Below are 23765 nucleotides of genomic sequence, written 5' to 3'. Positions count from 1 at the left end.
TCTGCAAAAGTATCTTATTTTAGATTCTAAAAATCCTCATATTTCTTTTAAAGGTCCTTTAAAATGATCAATAAACTAGATTATATAGATGTTTGAAACTTTAAAAAGTTTCACCTCCTGATGTTTTTCTGTCTGCTACCTACATTTTTCTTTAATCCTGAAAATAAAGAGACATATTTTGTCAGACTAAACCTTCGGATTTTGCATCTTTTGATCCATCCTGACGCAAAGAAGTCATTCCATTTAGGGTCAAACCTGCTTCAAACTACAGGAAAAAAACGTTCTCATCCTGCAGCACAGCTAACGGCCTGACAAATGATTGGCTGAGATCAGGCGTCGTGCCTCTGCCCAAATCACATTTAAAGCTGAACTGCATGACAATCATTCACCCACTCAGTGCAGAGGTATCACACACAGCCTCAAAGCCAACCTCACAAACATCAAGCATGGAGGAGGTCAAGTCTGGACAGAAGATCACAAAGATCCAGGATGAAGGCTCCAGAGACCTGTCCCCAGAAACAGTTCAAAGACTGATTTTTCAGTCTCAGGAGGCGAAGAAGAAAGCGTACTGTCCTTACAGCCAGTTCAGAGTGGGAGCTGCTCTCCTCACCATCGACAACCGTGTCTTCACAGGTGAGTCGCACCTCATCCTCTCTGATTCAGTCATTTCATGTCCTGTGATGCCAAACAAAACCTAAACCAGATTAAACTGATGATCAAAGAATCATCCGGCTTTCACGGCTGCTTGGTGACCCTCAGCAAAAAGTATATACATGTACTACAAGTTTGCTTAGTCTATACTACGGTGAGGTACTTGAAGCTTACATTTTTATGTACTATTGTACATTTTAAACAATACCAATTTAGTCTGAAGTACACATACATGGTATACTTCATAAAATAAACTTCAAGTGTAGTACTTTTTGCAACATTTTCAGCTCTGTGTAAGAAGAAGCAAATAATAGCGACTCAAATCTTTTTGGGAAAAACTTAGGAGAAGAAAAAAAATAAAACTTCAATCTGACATTGAAGTTGTCACACAATGTTAATGATTAGCTGACAGGGGAAATGACTGGACTCCAGAGTGAAGGTTCACATTTCTAATTGGTCATTACAACACCACATGGCGCAATTTTCAGATTCCAAATTTGAATTTTTTGGATTCAAGTTCTTCATGAAAATCTGTTTCAATTGCAACTTTTGTCCGAGCGAAAGTTTTCTCCTTTTGTGTCAAAATCCCTGCACACATGAAAAGGCTTGACAAAACCTTGAAAGGCTGCTGGAGGTCCAAAGGCTCACTGACTATTTGATTAAGCTATAGAAAAAAAAAATCAATAGGCAGCCTCTTTACAGAGAAAAGGACCCCTTTTTCTTTGGGACATATGCATTTGGTCACTCTGTTTTGTCCCGTGTCTCTGACAGGCTGCAATGTGGAGAATGCATGCTACAACCTGGGAATGTGCGCTGAGCGAAATGCCATGGCAAAGGCGGTGTCAGAAGGACACAGGAACTTCAAGGCGATTGCAGTCGCCAGGTGAAAAAATGAAACCGCCATTTTTGAAAATTCACTCCATCAGACACCAGCATCTTTCGCCCACTTTACAAACTTCTTTGTGTTTCTTTTTGCACTTCAGCACACCTTAACAAATTATCTTAGCGATGTGACCATTTCTGTTGAAGCAAATGCTCGTATAGTAATAAAAAGTCAAAGCATGATTTCTCTACAAAAACATCTCTTTTTACACTTCATATAAAACAAAACTAAGTGTAGGATGGAATAGCTTGTGTTATATCTTGTTGCGTCATTTGATCTTGAAAACATTTTATTTTAAGCAAAAATACTGATTTAAAATATGTTGTTTATGTTTTTGTGATGATGAATGGTCTAGGAATGAAGGGTTTAAAGACACTGGACGGTTTTATTTGACTTATAGCGTGGAACAAATGCATTTAGCAACAACAGGACAAAATTTTTAAATGAAACAATTACAAAATTATAATTTGTCGACACATTTATCTTAAAATGTGTAATTATACTCTTGAAATGATTGCAGTTTAGAAATAAGAATAGCTGTGGTGTTGTAGTGCAGGCAAAAGTGAATAAATGTACCTATGATAACAATTTAAACTATTTTTTGATCAAAAGATGGCTATTTTAAGACATATTACCAACTACCAGAGCAGTATACCTGAATATGAGTGTTTATAGGTGATTTCAAGATTTCACTTACTCTTAAAGGGGTGTAATATATTACTAATTATTTTAAAAAAAAATCTCACAAAGACAAATTCTTTTAGTTCCATTGGCAGATTTCTTCACTTATAACAAGGAAAAACATCTTGAATTCTATATTTTTGACTTGCTTTGAGGACATTTTTTATGAAGTTGCTTCGCTTTCGTGTTTCCTGCTGCAGTGACGTGAGGGATCACTTCGTTTTCCCATGTGGAGGCTGCAGACAGTTCATGAGAGAGGTACTGTTGGGTCATATTGCTTCATTCTGAAGGCTCTGTACCTTCAACACGTCCAAAAGATCCAAACATTCTTTAAAAAAAAAAAATGCAAACATTTGCTTCAGCTTGACAAACACATTGAAGCATCTGAACAAGAAGATATTCCTGAGTCACATTTACTTGTGTTTTTTTCCAGTTTGGGACGGACTGGGATGTTTACCTCTCCCACCCTGACGGATCTCACAGAAAGATGACTGTGGAGGAGCTGCTGCCCTTTTCTTTTGGCCCTGAAGACTTGTCCAAGAAGAAAATACCTCACACTCCCAATGAGTACTAAATGGTTTCCAAAAAACCTGCGTTCAAAAAGTCAATATTTACCAACAGTTTTAAACGTTGCAGCAAATTTTCATTCATGTTTAAATTAATAACAGAAATTTGTGTCTTTCCACGACCGTTCCGTGTATGTCTACCAGACTTTTCACGCATGTACAACATTTATATGGCGTGTACGGCATTTATCACGTTAAAATTATGTAATTGACGCACAAATTACTAATGAATTTCATGTAAACAGAACAATAATTACGCACAGTTCATGTTTTACGTTGATTTATCTGTTCTCTGCGTGGTTCATTTCCTGCAAACTGTCTTTCCTGTTTAAATTATTTCCAGAATATATTTAATGAAAATGTTATTAAAGCTTCCACTTTAAATGCATGAGAATATGCTACAATAAACCATAAAGGAAGATTAGGTTTGAATCTTTTAATAAATAAACAGTTTTAAAAAGCATTTCTTGACTTGTACATTTAGTTGCACTTAGATTTAATTCAAGTTCCAACAAAGATAGTAGTTGTCCATAAAGGTTCTTCAAATGGGATTTTGTGAGCAGCAAATCATTCTGAGAGAAGAAGAGTGAGGCAACAGTGAAACAAGCAAAAATGTACCTAATTTTCTTTGAGTCCGAGGTCAATAACCTCCATGCATTAACATTCACTTCAGTTTAATGTTTAGTCAGGGCATTTTTAGTTTCTGTTCCTAAAATGACACTGAATTCTACCATTTTTTAAAGCTCATTTTTAGACGCCAAGCATTTTGTTAAAATGACAGAATGCAAATAGTGCTTTCAATTTCTCTACTGCTGAAAAGTTAAACTAAAGATTAATTCAGCCGTTGAAAGATGCACCAAAAAAAACAGATTCATCTAAATCTGCATTCAAAGATCATCGATTCAAAAAAAATAAACCTTCAACTCTAGAATTGTGTTTTCAAAGGGTGTGTTTCAAAAAAAAAGTGCTGCCAGTGAATGCAGAGACAACAGAGATGTCAGCACACAAAACTCTGAAGTAGATGTAAACGACGCCACGCTGGACTCAGCTGTGCTGCATATGGATGCCATAGATTGTTGGGAAAAATTTGGTTTTGAATTTGCGTTTCACAACAAACATCGGGTTCAGCAGCTCTGTGTTCATCTACAGTTACAAACATAAGCACTGAGGAGAAACCAAAAAGATCAATTTGCAGTTTTTGTTTTTTTTGCTTTTCAGGAGGTAAAACCGTGAAGTGAAACTTTTCTCCCTTCATTCTCAGCTTGCTGAGGCATTAGTGTTAGCTGCTTCATCTAATGTTGGCCAAACAGGCACCTGGATTCTGGGTAAGGTTCCCTCCATCAGTCTCTCCATCCAGAGTCCCAGCCGGTCAAGCTTGTGGTGAACTTCGATGCTGGTGGCCCTACCGTAGCCTTTCTTGGCCCCATCCTCCCTGGAATGGGACCGGGAACGAGAGTGAGAGCTAGACCTGGACCTGGACCTGGACGGTCTCCGGCTGTCCGAGGAAAAGGAAGTCTCAGAGGAAGAGCCACTGTGGTTGTCCCCGGTGAAGACGGGTCTGAAGAGGCAAAAGTACTTCTTGTGACCGTTGAGGGCCAGGACGTAGCCAGCACAGTCTGGAGAATCTTCATCGTCCGAGTGGCTCTCACTTTGATGATTAAAGCAAGCCGAGCGAAGCAGCGACGCCATCCAGTGGCGATGCTTATCAGCGTTCAGAAAGGAGAAGTGAAGCGTCTGAGAGCTGCAGGTAGAAGACAGTTGGGATTCAATTTGAAAAAACAAAAACAAAAAAACAATAGGTTATGAAAACTGAGCTCAGACTTACCCTGAAAAAGAGAAAACCTCTTTGGCAAATTTCCTGAGCAAAGTGTTCTTGGAGGCATTGGTGAGCACCAGCACAACATTGATGTGACCCGGCTTCAGTTTGACCAGGTTGCTGGTGTACGTCACATCTGTGAGCTCAGTCACTTCCACAAAGTCCTTCTTAGGAGGGCGGCTTTGTTCACCAACAGAAAGAACACAAGCGGAGGTTTCAGCAAACATACTTTCTGTGAATCCTTGGGTTTGTGTGAAAGATCTTCAATGTCTCCTAGAGTTATAGAAACTGAAATGCGTAACAAAAAATATATATTAAATCAGCATTAGAAGTAGAATCTGGGGTTCAAGATCGTCCTCATTTTTGTGTAGTATCTCAATGACTATCTAAGGATAATTTTGCCCCAAATGCAATTTGCGTGTCAAATTCGCCACCTGTGCTTTTGAGGCGCGTCAAATTTGCTTCTCGACGCTTATCCAAAAACGTATTTATGAATCTGACGCTCCAGCCGCGTGCAGGTGGGAGGAGCTACGTTGTAAAGTTCTCAGCCTCATCGGCACATGGAAGCATCAACAGCATGTGAGGAGCTGCACAAAAGCATCGGCAAACACATCTCCATGTCTGGGTTCATGAGATCATTCAGAGGCTCTTCCAGAACAGTGAGCTTCACCATCGACTGCAGGAGCAGCGTCTGAACGACGGCCGCTTTCAGCACTACTTCTGTGTCTCTGTAACCCAGTTTGAGGACTTGCTGTCCCGTATTAGTCCAATGAAGGAACAAGTGAAAGTAAGAATCCAGTTAGAAGACCTTTTTATTGCAGTCTCTATTCAAATAAGAAAAATATCTTAAAAGTTCAGGAGGAGAACAATCAGATTCTCCTCCATGTTGGTTTTGGGCTCCACCCACTGATTAACATTATCAACACGGGCCAAAGCTGAGTTTCTGATTGGTTGATGCAACGCAAATTTTTCGGCAAAGTTCAGATATTTGAACTCAGGAAACATTGCATCTCTAGAAACACGCCAGAGCGCCACGCCATCCACTGATGCTCAAAACGCACCACAGGACCTCTCAGTACGTTGACCTACTGAAACCGGGCGCCATGAGAATCATGCTTGGTGTGAACGCAGCTTGAGAAAACACAGTCATAATAGCTGGTGGAGGCCGCGTTTCTTCGACGTTTTCCACAGTGCTGCCTCACCTAGAGGTGCTTGCTCTGCTTGAAGGATTTTCCTCATTTTGGGTGGTGGGAGACTCCTTCTGCTTTGGGTTTTGTGGTTTGCTCTCACCTGGCTCACTGAAAATGTAAAAAACAAAAAAAAAACAATCACATCTTAAGAAACACAGAAGCACTTAATTGTCAGTCCAGAACAGGATTTCTTACGTCCAAACTTATCAGACGGGATTTTTGTGTTTCGGCTAAGGAAACTTGGTGCTTCTCTTACCTGAAAGCTTGAATGATGACTGTGCCAAACAGAATGAAGAGTGCTGAGAAGATCAAGGACAGAATGGGCATCATCTCTCGCCTTAAGATTGAAAGAAATCAGTCAATGAAAATTTTAAACAATAATTCAGGCACCACGTAAATCATGCATTTTACGGAGGTCTAACTCTAGTAAAGTAAATTAATCCAATGAACGTAGTACTATAGTAAATATGAACTTTTCTGCAGAAGGATCAGACTGAGGCTTACCAGTTTGAGTAGAGAAGACCATCGTATATCTGAAGAATGTAGTCAAAAACTGCACTCAGCCACTGAACAATGAAGATCTGGGGAGGTGAAAGAACATTTGAATAAATAAACATCCCAGCAGGTCTGGTGACCTCCAGGATGAGATGAGAGCCAGTCTGCTGGGACTTACAGGCGCCATCTCATTGTTGAGCTCAGGCAAGGTGGCGTCTGTCGTCAGGTAGGAGGGGTCTCTCTGAAGAAGCTCCAGCTGTTCGTGGAGGCGGTGTTTGTCCTCCTCGCTGCCGTTCCAGCCTCCACTCACAGAGCGGAACAGGACTCTGCCAGCCTGGCTTCTCCTCTCCAGAATCACCACCTGCCAGGGAGTCATGACGGACCCTTTCAAGAGTTAATGCATCATTTTGTGGGTCCAATGTTTTTATTGTCCCATCATCCTGACCTGGGGTGAAACGGCAGCCTGGTTCTGCAGGAGCGCCTGACAAAGAGGCTGCTGCTTGCGCTGATAAACATAAGCAAACCGCAGGACGTCTTTTTTGTAGGCCGAAGCAAAGTCCAGAAAGGCCTTATTGCCTGGAAGGAAAGCGTCATCCTCTCCAGTGATGAGCAGAACACAATATCTGCAAAACATTGACAGCGATGACATCAGCGTTTGTGCTTTCCATTCACTGCCGCTAAAGCTGTAGTTCTAGCTGAGCATCTCCGGCTTCCTTTCATTTGTTTTTGTTTTTTACAAATGTATTTGTTTGATCAAATGTTCTTACTTCCTCCTCCGGTGGAATTGCTTGACGGGACAGAGCTCATCGAAAAGCTGCTGACTGACCAGCCGTGGGACCTGCAGGAACTTGTTGTTGGAGACAAACTCGTTCATGATCTGTCGCTTCATCCCTCTGGCCTGATGGTAAGAGGGGTGGAGGCTGGTTAAACGCCTGTCTGTGTGAGAAGACGTCACTCTCCGGGTAACAGCGTGAAGGAGGATGTACCTGGATGATGTCAGCAGGCTTCTGGGTGTCCTCCTTGAAGAGCAGCATGCTGGGAGCGAAGGTGTTAATGTTGAACTGCTGCAGGAGCTGAGTGATGTGCGTGCCGCCCTGCTCCACATACCCAAACCGCATATAATCTCTGAAGGAGAACGCTGTTAACTGAAAATATAGAACCATAAGAAAGAAGAGAATGACAATTGCAGCACACTTAAAATGTTTTATGTGCTGTTTCTCTTGTTATCGAACGGCAGAATTTTAACAATCCAAAAGGCGCATTTACCTTGTAAAGAAGTGGAACATCAGAGACTCTGTCAAATAAGAGAAGACCCGGCTTGTTTTCTGCGTGCCAGCTTTCAAGAAAAGCTAGGTAGTTGTCATCGTTGACCTGGAAAAAGACAGCTTTTCATGTTAACGATGACAGAAGCAGTTTTGAAACGACTCTCCTGGAATCAGTGGCAGCGTGTGGATGTGGCACGGCTACCTTTTCCACCAGTTTCTGAGGCAGCAGATCTTCCACAAACTGTCGCAGGTGTTCTTGTACCACGACCTGGTGGAAGAAGGTGACTCTGCCGTTCACCAGCCCGATGATGGAGGGAGTGCGGTAAGCTCCCAGCTGGTTAGCCAGGCGGCGCTCGTAGCCCAGGTCCACAACACCAATGCCCACACCTGCACGAGTGACGATCAGAACAGGCAGTTAAGCAGCGAATCTCTGCAGTCACGACAATCAAACCATTTTTACATCAAGGTAAATCTCCAAATGCAAATAGAGCACTATGTGAACAAGTCATGTCGTACAAAATCTGCTAACAGTTAACTCCCAGCGAGCACACCGACTTAACCTCAGAAATATTTGATGGTGGGCTCGGTCCCTCACTATTCTAACCCCTCAAATCATGCCAAATATGCCATTTGCCAAAGCAAAAACCTAATAAATTTCAACATTGCACAAAAACTATTTATTAATCCTAAGTTTGATACGTCTTTGTATGGATGTAAAACACTGTTGATTTTATTGTTTTGTGCATTATTCTTGCTTTGATTGCTTGAAATAAACCATTTCCAAACCCAAATCCATCATTGTGTTCTAATGATGAAAAAAAATGGATGAATTATTCCTCACAATGCATTGCGGCCTATATTTTCCAATCTAATGAGCATTGATGCACACTGATTTTTATTTGCTGAGACTTCTGGGAAATTTCCGGGGCGTTGGATTTAGGAATTGTAGATTTAGACACCTCCAAAAAAATAGTGAACAAACCGGGGAGTAGAGAGGAAACTTGTACACAACCACCGATCATCCTTTGTTAAATATTTGAAAAATTCCTTCCCACAGTTCTTTGCAACAACAGTTAAAGTGGCACATTATCAGTTTACAGTGCTCCTGAAGAGAGCGGAGCATCATTAGCTGAAGTATAAATAAGAAACCGGCATCATAAAACACTACATTTTAGATTTGAATGTTTATTAAAGTAAATCAAACTCAAAAAAAACAGATAGTACTCTAAAGTTGGCTGAATACTTATTGTTTAGGTTTGCTTTTCTATATTGCTACTCTAACAGATGGAGATAAAGCCCCGCCCACAGTGTTTTCTTGTGTATTTTCCAACTCTCCATTTCAGGACTTCCCAGAAAGTTTGTCAGTGAACAGACGCTCGTTCCTTCGTATATTTAAAAAAAAAAAACGACAGTATTGCAGGTTTAGTTGAAATAATCACACAAAATAACAAGAACAAGCGTGCAGGTAAATATAAATGAACAAGTACAGGTAATCGTCTCTACGCTCATCGTAAAGGTAAAGGCACGCTCTAGTCCTGAAGTAATGAATTATTTTGAAGATAAACCTCTATTTCAGCACATTTACAGAAGTTGCAGCACTCACTGATTAACAGCTGGCTACATTTTTACAGTTTCAGCAGACGTTTTAATAATCGTTCCGACTAAACCCAGCAGTTACAATCAACAGTAAGAACGCCCAGTTTTTGTAAAAAAACTCCCCCTTTTTTTTAAATCTCATCTATGACAAAAAAAAAAAAAAAAAGGAGAATTTATTTTCATGTTTAGAATATTTCAGGAAAGCCGGGTGTTTCCCTGACAGTGTGGAGGCATGAACATTTTAAAATACTGGTCTTACCCAGAGGTTCCAGCTCCTGCACGGCCTCTTTCCAAACGGGCTCAATGTGAATGCAAGCAAAGCACCAGTCAGACGTCACTTTAATCAAGTACGGCCTCTTGTAGCTGTCAGGCAGGATTTCACTGTTAAACTGCGCATGGTGAAGCATGTACTTGCTATCTGCAAAATCTCTAGACCTGAGAAACAGACGAGGGAAGACGGAGGACACTTGTCAGGGTAAGTCCAAAACAAAAAAATGCCCTGAGAGAGCAGTTCAAAACCTTTAACTGCTGCAAAATAAAAACAAAGACATAAGTCCAGATAAGCAGGACAGGAATTTACAAAAATGAAGTTTTCTCAGGTGAGATGATCAGACATCATAGGCATAATGAAACTGTGATTAATGGTTCCCTTAAATGTTTACACAAAATAATTTCATAGCAGCTTGACGTATTTAACAAATCAAATATAGTCCTTTACCCATTGGACCAATCGGAGGGACCCCTTTAAGTCGTCACCTGACCCGATGGAGCCCTTTAATGCTAGATTTCCCAGCCGGGTCGTTTGGAGTGTAATTTAAGTTATGTTGACTTTCATTTAAACAAAACTGTTGCAGTGAAATGGAAATTATGTATTTCTGTTTTTTGTTTTGCTATTTTGTTTAGAAAGTCCAATCAATGGGCCTGAAGTGCAAATCACATCAAATGAAATGTTAAAAAATGAAACCCAATAAGAAACCGGAAAAGGTAGCTACTATGGGACGTCGCTGATTGGGTCATCCAAAACTTATTTTATTTTAATGTCTGTAATTTTTCCTTTTTGATTTGGATTCTGAAATGTTGTTTTCTAAAATCTAAAGCTGTTTTATTAATATTTTTTTGCTTTTTTAATTGTTCTTGTGATCATCTAGTGATTTGGACGTCAGGGCCACCGTACCATCGTTCATTATTGATCACCATCTCAAGTTTTCCTTAAGTTGTGCAGCCCTAACAAAGTTTATTTTACTTTTTCTCTCTTCCTGGTTCCTTCCACAACCAAAAATGAATCTGGGCAAAACAACCAGCACACCTGGGAAAATGGAAAAAGGACTCATCAAAATAGAAACTCCTGTGGAAACCATGGAAACCCTGATGCTGCGACTGGCCAAAGGGCTGGTTTTCATCCATCTGCCCGTAGCGGTCAAAGTTGGCTCTTCGTTCTTCATTGGACAGAATCTGAGAAAAAAAGAAATGATAGACGTTCTTTGGCTTTGTAAAAAAGAAGATACAGGCTGTTAGGTTGGGAAATACTTCTCCACCTCATAGGACTTGGAAATCTTGATGAACATGTCTTCAGCTTTTGGGTCCTTGTTCTTATCTGGGTGCCTAAGGGACAAACACTGCATCAGACATCATAAAGAAAAGTAATATTATTATTATTATCATTATTATTATTTTAAACGCCACTTTAAGCTGTGAATTGGAAAGCAAGAGGAAGTTTAGGCATATAATGGATTCCTAACCCATTGATTCACTGGGGTTTCGGACTCACCATTCTCTGACAAGCTTTTTGTAGGCCCGTTTGATCTCTGCTTGACCGGCGCTCCTGCTGACACCTAGTATTTTATACGGGTCATATTCAGAAGTTGCCTTTACGACATCTACAGTCAACAGCAGCAGAAAGATGGCCACCACGACATGACATTTCCAAGGAACTCGGCCGGTGCTCCAGCCCGTCATTCTTTGCCACTTTCCCGCGTCGCACTTCGCAGAAATGTGCGATTTTGTCAAACGTTTATATGATAAGCAAAGCCCTTACATGGTCCGCTATGTTAAGGTTTTGATTGTTCGTGTAAAATGCTGCATTTTACAGGACTGCGGTGAATTTAATATCGTCTTTCCAAATGATGGGCATTCGTTAAGCCACATTTCCGGTCTTTCTTTTTCTTCTTCAAAATAAAATAATTTCAAATTTTACTGTCTGAATTTGACAAACTCTGCGAAACTAAATAAATAAAAACTAAAATATAAGATAATTAAATTTTATTAAATAAAATAATATATTTTTTCATTTTCAAGCTTGTAAAACGTATTTAGCATTTCTTAACTATTTGTGTGATTGTAACCCTCATTCATTTCCGCTTCCGTTTCGTCACTTCCACTCCGAGCGGGGTTGGAATCACAGCAACAGTAACAGAACATGAGTACTTTGACACCAGATCACCGAACAAACTGCCAGTAACCCGTTTTCCCCCCTCCGTGTCTTTAAAACGCATTACTCTCCATCTCCATTGCTGCCCAATATGCACCGTCCGCGCCCGGTCGCCTTCGCCGGAGCGGTCGTCCGAACTGCGCAGATGTGGACATCTCGGTAGCTATCGCTAGCTCTCTCCGGCTGCTGCCTGGTCGCATCACTGAAGGGACAGTCTCGCTTTAAAGTCTAAAGGTAACTGATTACAACATACTCATTATCATCAAAAATGCAACGTTATTTTATTAAGCAGCGCAGTTTATTTAAACTCATTTGTTCCGACATTCAAAGGAGCAGTGATACTACAAATCTGAAAAAAAAAATTGTACAAAAATGCTCAAAAGTGATGCCATTTACCATGATGCTTTGCGATTTATACCTGCCTGTTTAGAGCTGGCTGTCATAAAAAGTTGACTAAGCTTTTTGAAATTTTATTTCTATTCCAAAATCAATTTTGATTAGATTTTTTTTGTTTTATATTAGTATATATTTAAGATATTTAAATATTTCTAAATGTTAAATAAAATACAGATAAGCATGTTTACTATAATTAATATGTTTAAAAATAAATTTTGGACCCAACTCTCTATTTATCTTTTACATGTCTTTCCATCATGATGGTGAAAATCTGAATTTTCACGACAACATTACCTCGGAGAATATTTCTTTTTTAAAATTATCTTTATGTCTTTTCTTTTTTTGTGCCTTATTATTATTATTGTTATTATTTTTTTAATGTCTCATTGAGATTACCTCCATGAATTTAAGCCCTGGTAATCCTGGGCCTTTAGGAGCATTTTTTACTACTTTTCAATTTCCTCTAATAATTTACCATTTAAACTGCTTATTTCTGACAATCTGTTTGTGACAACCCCGTGTTCTTTATTTAATGGTTATTTGTTTCTTTATATTACACAATAAATCCCCAATAAATCTAAAACTGTACAAAAACTAAATTCCTAGTAGTAATTTTTTTAACTGCAAAAATGGAAATCACACTGTTTTTTAATATATATAACAAAGATCAAAAGTGTACTAACATTATAAAAAACGCATAAATCTAAAAAAATAAGCCTAAACAAGGTCAACTTAATATGAAAAATGACTAAAAAAACAGGCAAAACTCCCCTAAAATCTTTTAATTTAATTTAACAATAAGGTCTCACAACACTTGTTTGTTTTTAACCACTAATTTCAAAACTGAAAACCTTTTTGAAACCTTCAATTTTGAATATATACTATACGTCATTCTTATGTCATCGTTAACTACCAATGTGATTGGCAAACGTAGCGGTGAAATCAAAGACTTCTGAGGGTAAAAAAAACCCCATGATTCTCCCAATATCACTTCAAATGACTGTTGGTGTTGAAGCAAGTATTCTGCAAACATGACAGTTAAATGTTCTTCGTGCTTTCTGAAATCTGTGGTGAGCAAACGGATTCTTTGCCCTGATTGTCTTAAACGGTCCCCTCTGTTTTTAATTCTCAGGCTTATCAACATGAATCTGTTCCGCCTCATATGTCGCCATAAAACGGCTCTGGTCATCGGCTCCGTATGCAGTTTTGCCGTCGTCCTGGTTTTCTTGGCCAAATGCACCTCAGAAACCCTGAAGCAGGATCATCCCGCCCCTCCGGGTTTGGCCCCCAACACCAACGCATTGAAGTTCCGTCCGGAGTCGCACAACCCCCTTTCCACTTCCAAAGCCTTGTCTGCTTTTCTTGTGGTGCTCATCACAACGGGACCTAAGTACACAGAACGCAGGAGTATCATCCGCAGCACCTGGCTCGCCAAGCGGGACTCTGATGTTCTGGCTTTGTTCGTGGTCGGGACTCAAGGCCTTTTGAGCGACGACCTTCAAAACCTAAACACAGAACAAGGCCGCCACAAAGACTTGCTCCTGCTGCCTGATCTGCGAGACTCATATGAGAACTTAACACTCAAGCTGCTGCACATGTACTCCTGGCTGGACCAGAACGTGGACTTCAAGTTTGTCTTCAAAGCGGACGACGACACATTTGCTCGCTTGGATCTCCTGAAAGAAGAGCTGAAGAGCAAAGAGCCCAGCAAGCTGTACTGGGGCTTCTTTTCTGGAAGAGGCCGCGTAAAGACGGCTGGGAAGTGGCGTGAAGGTGCCTGGGAGCTCTGTGACTATTACCTTCCGTACGCACTCGGCGGCGGTTACATTCTCTCAGCCGACCTGGTCCGTTTTGTGCATCTCAACGCAGGCTACTTAAAGATGTGGCAAAGCGAGGATGTGTCGCTGGGTGCCTGGTTGGCGCCTGTGGATGTCCGGCGGACGCACGACCCGCGCTTTGACACGGAGTACAAGTCGCGTGGTTGCAACAACAAATACTTAGTGACACATAAGCAGAGTTTGGAGGACATGCTGGAAAAGCACCAGACTCTGCAGCGGGAGGGCAGGCTCTGCAAGGAGGAGGTCAAGCTGAGACTGTCCTACGTGTACGACTGGAGCGTGCCGCCCTCTCAGTGCTGCCAAAGAAAGGATGGAATTCCATAACGCTTATTTCATTAGAGTCAAATGATCTGCTTTGAAGAATATACTTGCCATGTCAGGATTATGTCCTTTCTTTCAAACTGTTGTGGAACTGGTACTAGACCTTTAGCAGAACTGTTGAGGCAAACGTCTTTGTCAAGCACAGAGGTAACAAGGCCTGTTGTTTTTCCCCATAACACCCACATTTAAAATAGAAACTAGAGCAGCTTTGACTAGTTTCTTTTTACCTTCTAAACCCCGACTAATGTGCAGAAACCAACTACATGGTTAAAAAAAAACGTTTTGGTTGAAACCCACCACATCCCGATTCCCTTTTGGCTCCTCTGACCTTTCTCTTGGAATCGGTGCACACCTTTGACCTTCGTCTTTCCCCTCTGTGCTTCAGCTGCTCATGCTATCGTTTCTTTTTTCAAACACTACTTGTAGTTTTGTGTTGTAATTCAGTGAAATTTGTAGTACAGGGAATTAGGAGATTCATATCCTACCATGGTGTCTGTTTTTGCTAAAGCGTACTTTATTTATTTGTAACTTATTCTACAGCCGGTTGGTATTGAGTATCGACATGATTACAGCATCTGCTGCTTGTTTCCTAAAGTTGACTGCTGACAAAAGTTTGTTTTTTTATGTTATGCCGGATTGATTTGAGAGGTTTTTGTTTTTTGGTGCAAATGCATTAAATGCATTTAGTTCCATCTGTTCTGTTTACAACGCTGCTGCAGGAACCCTGCTGCTCCAGTGCAATGGTCCCATTGTCTGTATATGAGACATGGACTGAGTGACTCCTCCCCCCGTGTTCCAAACAGGCTGGTTCCAAGAAGCCAAAATCCCATAGACTTCTATTGAGAACTAAACAGTTATTATTGTATTTGTCAGAACAAATATTCTTAATCTTCTGGATTTTTTTAACATGTTGTGATTAATCCTTCCCCCCCCCCCGCACATTTCATAACTTTATCACAAGTCATTCAAGTTAAAAACAGACCAAACATGCCTCATTAAAAGCGTCCGTATGGCTGAAAAATGGCAACTAATTTGGCTACATTTTGCTGGAGTAAGGCATTTTCTATGGGTGACATGATCACAGGCACTCAGTCCAGTTCTCTTATACAGTCAATGGGTGGTCCTCATGTTTGGTGGAGTTCAGGTTTGGATGCTCGTGGAATTATTTTCTTTGTTCTTTTTTTTTGCTCCACATTAAGGTATTTTTTCATACGTTGTTTTTAAGACGCATTTCTCTAACTCTAGCGTTGTGATTTCCGTGTTGCAAATATTTGAAAACTGTGCAAAGGTTTTGACAACAGAAATATTTTGGAACTCAAAATAGAGGAACGCTCAGGTTTCCTCTTCTGAACAGCAGTTTCTGCAGGATTGATACAGACATGACGATACAGACGGTGCAAAATAAAGGATGCGTATTGAAATAACTAATGCAAATATGTGTTATTATAGCAATACTGCTAGTCTAAAGGCAGGGAAATACACACATAATACCACATGGAAATAATAACTTTTAATTAGAAAACAGTACATTTCTAGGAAGATAAAAGGGTTGCAGGGCTGTGAGTGTGAGTTTCCTTCATGGATATTGGAAAAACTGCTCCAGATCTCACTGGTTTTTACAGAGAGAGCATTTTGTCCAAAAGCTATTTTCCTGTATTTGTGTGTTTGTCTCATACCCGATGAGCCACCCTGGATGTTTTATTAAAAATGTGAACTGTAACATTGTATGCTGTCTTTTGTGTTAACATTTTGGAAAGGTCTGGCTCATCTGAACGCACACATGCTGTGAGAGGAAGCAACGCTTAGGTGAAGTCTTGAGAAAAAAAGCTGAGAAGCTGTTCAGACATCGGTTGGATGTCCAAAAATCACAGGAAGTTTTCAAAGTAAATGCTTTTTATTTAAAAAAAAAGAAACAAGAAGGTAGGCTCACGTATATTTGAGCTTAGCTTAGTCCATAATCACAAACAGATTTGTAAATTGGATTTTTTGTGACAAATCATTTATTTTTGGTCATTTTATCTGGCTGTTATTTGACCTTTTGTATATGTTTCAGGGTTTGTCTCACACGAACAAACTCTGGGAGGTTCTTTTGACGTTCCGTCCTTCTCTTTTCCTCCATCTCCAACTGAAAGACAAGAAGCATCACTGTTGGATCACCGTTTCCAGAAAATCTCACCGCGTACAACACTCAAATGATGCTTGTGTTTCCGAGGTCGTTTTCTATTGCTGATGCTTACGAACTGTATTCTCTGCTGCCTTCTGTGCAGTTTCACTTGGAGGTCAGAGGGTGGACGCAGAGCCTGCTCCCTTTTTCTGAGCTGCTCCCTTTTCCTGTGCTCCATCACGCGCTGCAGCTCCGGCTTCCTTCGCGGCAGCGCGCCTCTGTGGATGCAGCAGAGTTAGGCTGAGGATCTCTGGTTTTAAGGATAAACAGCAAGTAGAGATTTTTCTGCTAGAGCAGCAGTGGTGTTTTAGGAGGGAATTGAACCCTTGACACAGTCAGCGTAAACACCACCTGCTCATCAGTGTCAGCTGGACTGATAAAAGCTAAGAGGATTCGCTGACTCCTGGAGGGCAACCAAAAAGGAGATCTGGAGAACTGTCACCACTTTCCTATCAAATTAAGTAAAATAGAATAAAAATGTATTTAAAAAGTAGAAAATAAATTGCAATTGTTCCAAAAAGAAAACAAAATCTACATCAGTCAATTGTAACTCTTAGAATGATGTTTGGTGGCAGAACAGATGCAAAGCTGAATGTTTTCTCACCGCCTCCAACAGAACAGCAGCTCTTGATGAAGAGCTCGGCGCTGAGCAGAGGCCAGGATGGGATTTATCAGCTTTCGTGGTCGGATGAGGTCATCCTCCTCCTGTTGCTGGGTTTCAATCACCTGGTGAGGTGTGATCATCCAGCAGAGATGTCTGTCTGACAGGAAGAAATGCAACATATTTTTTATGGAGCACGTCTTCACCTGCAGCTACATACTCTTCAAAATAATCTGTTTTTGCATGCTTTTTTTATGGATTTTCATTCAAAAAGAGCATTATTATATGAATTGTTCAAATAAAAGTGAGGTGTACATCTATTTTTACCTTTTTTGTTTCTGAGGCCCATATTTTCAGACACCTGGAATAAAAGGAATTTTAACTTTTCGTCTGCACAAAACATTTTTTGCAGCATCTCATCCATTTTTATAAACAAAAAAGCCAAAATGAGTAAAAAATACATGTATATGTTTAAACAAATTGGAACATTTTTATGATATTTTTGGTAATCATTTTCTTCAGTGTATTCATGCAGGTGGACTTTCTAAACAAAGGTGCATACAATTTGAGGAGAAAAAAATATTGTGGTCATTACGAAATACAAAATTCATGAACCGATTAGTATAAAACTTAAAAAAATAAATAAATGCATGCTTAAAACTTTTAGCTTGAATTTAATGCTGTTTTGCTGTTCTTTAATCATCATAGTAGTAGGTTTAAAGGTTGTCATCTGGACTTGTTTTTTTTAAAGTTGAGGACGTTTCACCTCTAATCCAAAATTGAAAAAGCCTTTTGGATAAGAGGTGAAACGTCCTCAACTTTAAAAAAAACAAGTCCAGATGACAACCTTTAAACCTTCATAGACATATTTCTTTTATCATCTTACATTTAGCCTTAATGAAAATTGATTTTCCATTTGTTGTTTAATCTTCATGGAAACTGGAATAGAATTTTGAAAGTTGCAAAGAAAAGAAGTTCTCACTCATTCTTTAAAGACATTTTTTGATAGTCAGCAGGTTTAACAATAAACTCAAATAGTTCTGATAAATCACAGAGGCTTACCGGTGAGCTGTGATACAGACGCATTGATGAAAACCTGCGGTTCTGCAGCGTGCAGCAGCAGCAGCAGCGTATTCCTGCAGAAGCAGAGGACACTTGGGTTACACTGAAGCAGATCAGAACAGGTGCTCTGCACTGGCCTGTGATCAAATCTCCTTATGAGTCTTGAAACCTTTTGTTCCACCTTTGTTGGCCTCAGATGAGAATCTTCTGTTGTGTGAGCATCATAAGAGCTTCAGCACATGCTGGGATTTGAATGACACACGTAGGACAAAGGTCTGCAGAACACTGCCCTGAAAACAAGTTGGATTTTTTTTAGCACATCTTGACGAAAAAGAACATTTTTAAACATACTTATGCAAAGAAAACCACAAATCTTATTACTATTTTAAAAAATGTATCTTCTAAGAAATTCAAACGCATTTTCTTTTCTTGTGTTTTCCAATACTATAGTCAATGAGGCATGTCAGGCTTTACATCAGGCTGAAAGTGCATTTATTTGGACCAACAGACATGTCAGGTTGCTGCAGAAATTAAAATCCAGTGGAGGTGGCTCAGCTGCATATTAGTGCCGGCTCACTGAACGCTGGGTGGAAGCTCTCTTTAATCTTTGTCCTTCTCATTGTAACTGTCAAAGCTGCATCCAGGTGCAAAACTGCAGCAAAGCCAAAATGCCACACCTGTCATTTGTGTCTCTATAGTTCATAGATGCAGCCTCCATCTGCTGTAGAATAGTAGAAATCCAAGTTAAGCCACAGAGATGAGCAACAAGTAATGAATAAAATCTTAGCCAAACCGAGTGCAGGTCAGCTGTTAATGAGTAATTTTTTTTTCTTCCTTATTTTTGTTTTTAAGAGCCGTTTCATTCATTCAAGGCGGGGCGGGTCTCTTCTCTGCTTGTCACTCATGGATGCGAGTCCAACACTGAGATGAGAAGTCTCCCAGAACCATCTTCTTCTGTTATTGGAACTGAATTGAAGCGTTGTGACTGGCGGACAGACTCGCAGCGGAAAGAGACAATTACTTATTTTAAAAAGTAATTTACTACTCGTTACTTTACCTTACTTTTTATCCACTCCACAAATTCTGAAGCGAAAAACCGCAGATCCTCTTGTCTTTCATTTAACTTTATTTTCAAAGCAATGAGCTCTAGCCCTATGAACCTGGTTAAAGACATTCAATCAATATTCATAACTTCCAATTCTTCCAAAAACACAAAGAACTATTTATGCCTCCAGTTTCTTTCTCCTCCTCAAATGCAAAACAAGTCATTCTGACTTAAGAGGGCGGGGCTAGAACCGGCTCTCTGAGCTCCCTGGCGGCTCTTCGGGTCGTTTTGTTGCTTAAATTCATTCGTTATCAACAAAATTATGCACAAAATTAATAACTAATGTAGGAATTTACAGTTTACAGACTGTAAAAAAGGAAAACAGTAGAATACTATTAATATGGTTGGAATTTCACTGTAATTTTTACATCAAGGGGTTACAAATTTAACTAAGAACTAAATTCAAAAACTGAGAACTGTAGAAAGAAAAGAAACATTTCAAAAGAAAAAAACTACACAAGTGTACCTTTTTTTTAATTTCTGTTGATCTTTGTAGCTTCACCAGTTATGGGTTTTGAAAGAAAAAGGCGATGGAGGAACATTTAATGTAAACAAAAGCAGTAAACAGCTTTCTTCGGGTGATGCTCACATTTCAAAAAGTGACTCTTAATCCTAACATAATGACGTCAATGATTTTCCTGACTTCCACACCTGGGCCTCATTGAAAAGCAAAAATAGAATCTTAATGATTGTTTTAAAGAAAAATGTTGCTGTAACCAACTGATATGATTCTAATGAAATTACTTGTTTAATTATTTTAGTGATTGTCTGTTATTGCTGCTTTATTTTGATTTTTTTCTGTATCTGTTGTAACTCCTTTTATTTCTCTTTCTCTTTTTCTTCTTTCTAATTTCTTTGCCAAGCCAAAGTTTTGAAAATACGATTTTTTTCACCCTTAATCTGTCTTGCTTGGATAAATAAAGCTTTAAAAGAAATGGAATCTCTCAACTGTAGATTTTTATTTAGAAATGTAGTGTGGATTTATTACTTTTAAAGTATATATTAATACTATTTTTCTTCTTATGAAAATATGCATACATCGAGAAACAGGTATGTTTTATCTTCAGTTAGATTGTAATTTAAAAACTTTTTTGCTATGGATGTGAAAGCTGTGACCAAATCCTCCACTAGGTGGCAGTAATTTCAACGTCACCACAGCAAACGTAGAAGAAGAAGAATGAAAACCAGGGAACCGGAAATGTCAACCGAGCTACGTCGAGTTGCTTCCGTAAAGTCTGGATTTTAAAGTCAACCTGTAAAATGGCTTGTTAAATTTATGAACCAAGGTATTGTATAGCACAGATAGAGACCAAATTGCAAAGATGACAAACGGTGAGTGTACAGCTTTGACTGTAAAAGCAGAGCAAAACATTTGAAGAGTTACAACTGTTCTGGCGTGGTTAGCCAGTGGAGGCTAAGCTGTAGACGTGGCCCTGTGTAAGCGCTGCCTGCCCGTTAAAACCAGAAATAAAGCACAACTCCGCTTTGCGTTTATGTTGCCATTTACGGATGAATTATTGACATAATCAGTTTACAGTCCTTTGTTTTCTGTTGGTCGGTATGTGCAGCTTTCTTGCTAGTTTTTTGCTAAAGCTAACGTTCAGTTATTGTTAGTAGGTAGGTTGAGTACGGCGGTGGATCATCAAAACAAAAGACTTCAGCAAAAATTTTCATTTTATTCCGAAATAACTGTAACGCGATCTGCTTTAAACCAACTTTTATTTTGTTTATTCTTGGAGTTTAATCGTGCAAACATTACTTTGAGTATAGTTTTTCAATTGAGCTGTTTTAACTTTAAAGGAAATTGTTTAAGTTACTTAAATTAAGGTCCGTTTTTTTTCTCTCTATCTAAAGCTAATTACCTTCACCAGGTGTTGGGTGGACGAAAATATCACATTTTACACATTTGTGTTTAAATCTCGAGCTATTTGTACACTGTACGTAGTTCTAAAATTTGTTTTTTAATTATTTAAAAAGAAAGTGAATGGAAAGCAGATTGAACCATTAACAATACAAATTTAGACTTGTAAACCTAGACCGAGACTTCTTCACAGTGATGTTTTTCTCTTCCATAGTTTACTCCTTTGACGGCATTTTGGTGTTTGGGCTGCTGTTTATTTGCACTTGTGCGTACTTCAAGAAGGTTCCTCGCCTCAACAGCTGGCTGCTGTCAGAAAAGAGAGGAGTGTGGGGTGTTTTCTACAAAGGTAAAATTAAAACTTAAACACTGAATGAATAAATGGATGCCTATCATTTCAATTAAAGATTTATGCATTACACTCTGCTGGTTGATTATATGCTACACAAAAGGCATATTTTATGTCTGTTTATTAAAATGTATTTTTAAAATTACTTAGAATTTTTTTAGCATTTGATTTTTTTGTTTGTTTTGTTTTGTTTGCCAAAGTAGAATGCATTTAGAAAAATAAATGATTCCTTTGGGCTTAGCAAAATAACACCCATTTTCTAGACTTTGTAGTCAACTGTGTTCCATTTCATAAATGGACTGATTTCAAATATTTGTAACAGAAGTTATCTTCATTAAGGTAATGGAAACAAAGGGGTTAAAATGTAACAAAATATTATATTTCATTACTTTTACTTGGATATTTTTGTACCTCCTGAAAAATATTTGATTAATTCCTCAGCTTGTGTGGTTATATTTCTTTTTAAGTATACTATGAGTAAATGATAATTTTATTGGATAAGTTAATTTTTTTTAAATATAAGTCCTACAATATTGGTTTGGGAATTTTCCATTGAGTTCAACTGTTTAACAGGGATTGTATATATTATTATGGCTGTCCTCTCAAATGTAACAAAAGTAACAGTTTGGCACATATCAATTTCTTTTCCTGGATTTGGATACATCTTGACTGACCATGTTTACCAATCAAAGGAATTTGACTCTTTTGATGCATCAGTCAACTTTTTAACTTTTCTGTTTTTTATTTAAATGTCACCCTTGGCTGATTTTTTTCCCCTTTTCATGTTTTATTTCTGTTATTAACCTGACCTGTCTTTTTCTTTGCCCCCCCCCCCCCCCCCCCCCCCCATTTCTAATTCTCAGCTGCAATAATTGGAACAAGGCTTCATGTTGCCGTGGCGATGTCCTGCTTGGCCATGGCCTTCTACGTTATCTTCCTGAAATGATAATGGGGTGGGACTGGAAGCGGCGGGACGACTGCAGTGCTCAGGATGCTCCCGGTAATGTGTCCCTGTACTGATCCCAGTAACGGGACAAATTCTGGGTCGCGTGGCAGCTGAACTTCCCCCACCTCCACCCCGGACCTGTGGACCCTTTAGAAAGTTAAGGCATTGATGCCTCCTTTTGGTGACTCTGTTCATAGCTCCTTGGTGAATTTGGTGTGCACTACAGACACGAAAAAGATGGAAACCATTTCTCAGTTAAGTGGAGAGGGTCTGCTGCAGCTGCTGTCTCTGTTGTTGGGTAAAACTTTCTCGTTTTTATCCATACCACATCATTTCTATTGAAGGACACAGAGGACCTATGTGTAGATTGGATTTTTATTCTACTTGTACGCAATTTAAAACAGTCTGTATATAAAAGTAAACAAATAGAGGTTTTCTAGAAGTTTGATCACAGTGGAGATGATCAATTCCATCAGCTCCTATCTATGCTGTGTGATATCAGTTTTCCTGTCAGTGGTGGAGGGAAAGATGAACTACATTAATATATGAAGATGTTTCTGTCTATTTTTTTTTTATCTTGTATAATTCCTCCACAATGTCAATATCACCTAAACTTTTTTTAAGCAAACATTTTGCACAAATGTAAATTTGTTATTGTCTAAATGTACACTAGAAACCTTGGCTTTCCTGTTGTAAACTCATCGATTGAATGGCATCTGTTGAGGTGTGCAGCATCCAAGTTGAAGAAAATATCTCAGAGTGGAAAGTTGTTTAAATTTGCCTGGAAATGTAAATGCAATGCCAAATATGGATGGTGCTGCCCATCCCATTTTTGTCAGGTACTGCTTTTCTGGCCCCATGAAAACAATATCTTATTTGGAAATTTAAAAAAAAGAGATCTTAAAGGGGCTGCAGTTTAACTTTGAGTAAAATATTGAAAACTAATTGTTGTATTTCTGTTCTACAAGCAAACAAAACTTACACTTGTTGGTAGAAAATTGGCCAAACTAGCTCCTGATGGTTATTGTTTATCGATCTTGACTTGTATTTTTAGTCACCTTGTTTCAAAATATTCAGGTCAGCAACACCCACAAAATTATGCAGGGTTTTGCTTTACATTTTTCCAACATGCTGAAGAAAAGCCCCCTGAGAAATCCCCAAAAATACAGCTGGGACCCCAGCGGTCACAGCGTGCAGCTGCTGGAATAACGTTTTTAGCAGAATGATGCTTTTCTTGAAGCTCTTAAACAAATTAGGTTCTGTGTTTGACAAGGCTTTCCTGACTTTCTGAAGGTCTCACATTTTAATCAAATCTGTACTTCCAAACTTTTAGCTTTCATGAAAACTTTTACCCTCTTTCTAAACGGTGTTGATATCCAACTATTCCAGGAAATATGGGTTTGATGAACTCAGCAGGACAGAAAGTGCTTTTGAGACATCTTATCACAAGTTATCAGGTACCGTTATTTATCTTCTGATGTTTTTTTTGTCCTTAATATTATCACGGAAGTTCAAGGTGGATGGATTTGGTTAATAATATCTCAGCTTTTTTCA

At 39.2% G+C, this 23765-nt stretch overlaps 5 protein-coding genes across 7 annotated transcripts; 3 read left to right on the top strand and 2 right to left on the bottom strand.

The window, feature by feature from the left end:
• The first annotated feature begins 373 nt into the window (after positions 1-373).
• On the top strand, positions 374-3244 carry cda (cytidine deaminase). Its single transcript, XM_004069280.4, has 4 exons — positions 374-633; positions 1423-1534; positions 2416-2473; positions 2649-3244. Exons 1-4 carry the CDS (start codon positions 375-377, stop codon positions 2787-2789), a joined length of 570 nt encoding a protein of 189 aa, XP_004069328.3. The 5' UTR covers position 374; the 3' UTR covers positions 2790-3244.
• LOC101171485 (dnaJ homolog subfamily C member 16) lies at positions 3207-11305 on the bottom strand. The gene is made up of 15 exons (XM_011475549.3): positions 10912-11305; positions 10679-10745; positions 10450-10595; positions 9403-9578; positions 7750-7934; positions 7549-7653; positions 7269-7427; positions 7050-7180; positions 6728-6905; positions 6461-6643; positions 6292-6368; positions 6044-6124; positions 5800-5895; positions 4607-4777; positions 3207-4522 (listed from the first exon to the last, which is right to left on the bottom strand). The coding sequence occupies exons 1-15, from the start codon at positions 11097-11099 to the stop codon at positions 4039-4041; spliced, it is 2427 nt and encodes an 808-aa protein (XP_011473851.1). The 5' UTR covers positions 11100-11305; the 3' UTR covers positions 3207-4038.
• A 159-nt stretch (positions 11306-11464) lies between these two features.
• b3galt6 (beta-1,3-galactosyltransferase 6) lies at positions 11465-15846 on the top strand. Of its 2 annotated transcripts, XM_011475295.3 has the most exons (2): positions 11465-11805; positions 13100-15846. In XM_011475295.3, exon 2 carries the CDS (start codon positions 13110-13112, stop codon positions 14127-14129), a length of 1020 nt encoding a protein of 339 aa, XP_011473597.1. In that variant the 5' UTR covers positions 11465-11805; positions 13100-13109; the 3' UTR covers positions 14130-15846. The 2 variants fall into 2 exon arrangements, with proteins under 2 accessions (XP_011473597.1, NP_001098252.1); NM_001104782.1 differs by lacking the exon at positions 11465-11805 and having other exon boundaries at positions 13104-14154.
• Positions 14522-20120, bottom strand: LOC105354147 (protein FAM107B-like). Of its 2 annotated transcripts, none has more exons than XM_011475547.2 (6): positions 18123-20120; positions 17954-18027; positions 17219-17252; positions 16895-17051; positions 16364-16508; positions 14522-16251 (listed from the first exon to the last, which is right to left on the bottom strand). In XM_011475547.2, the coding sequence occupies exons 2-6, from the start codon at positions 17975-17977 to the stop codon at positions 16153-16155; spliced, it is 459 nt and encodes a 152-aa protein (XP_011473849.1). In that variant the 5' UTR covers positions 17978-18027; positions 18123-20120; the 3' UTR covers positions 14522-16152. The 2 variants fall into 2 exon arrangements, with proteins under 2 accessions (XP_011473849.1, XP_020559205.1); XM_020703546.1 differs by having other exon boundaries at positions 18135-20120.
• A 136-nt stretch (positions 20121-20256) lies between these two features.
• tmem167b (transmembrane protein 167B) lies at positions 20257-23209 on the top strand. The gene is made up of 3 exons (XM_004069164.4): positions 20257-20390; positions 21134-21265; positions 22129-23209. The coding sequence occupies exons 1-3, from the start codon at positions 20381-20383 to the stop codon at positions 22209-22211; spliced, it is 225 nt and encodes a 74-aa protein (XP_004069212.1). The 5' UTR covers positions 20257-20380; the 3' UTR covers positions 22212-23209.
• The last annotated feature ends 556 nt before the right edge of the window (positions 23210-23765 follow it).

This window comes from Oryzias latipes, chromosome 5 (assembly GCF_002234675.1).
Source record: "Oryzias latipes chromosome 5, ASM223467v1".
NCBI lineage: Eukaryota > Metazoa > Chordata > Actinopteri > Beloniformes > Adrianichthyidae > Oryzias > Oryzias latipes.
Note: the sequence above shows the minus strand (reverse complement) of the source record. Positions and strands in the feature narration are given on the sequence as shown.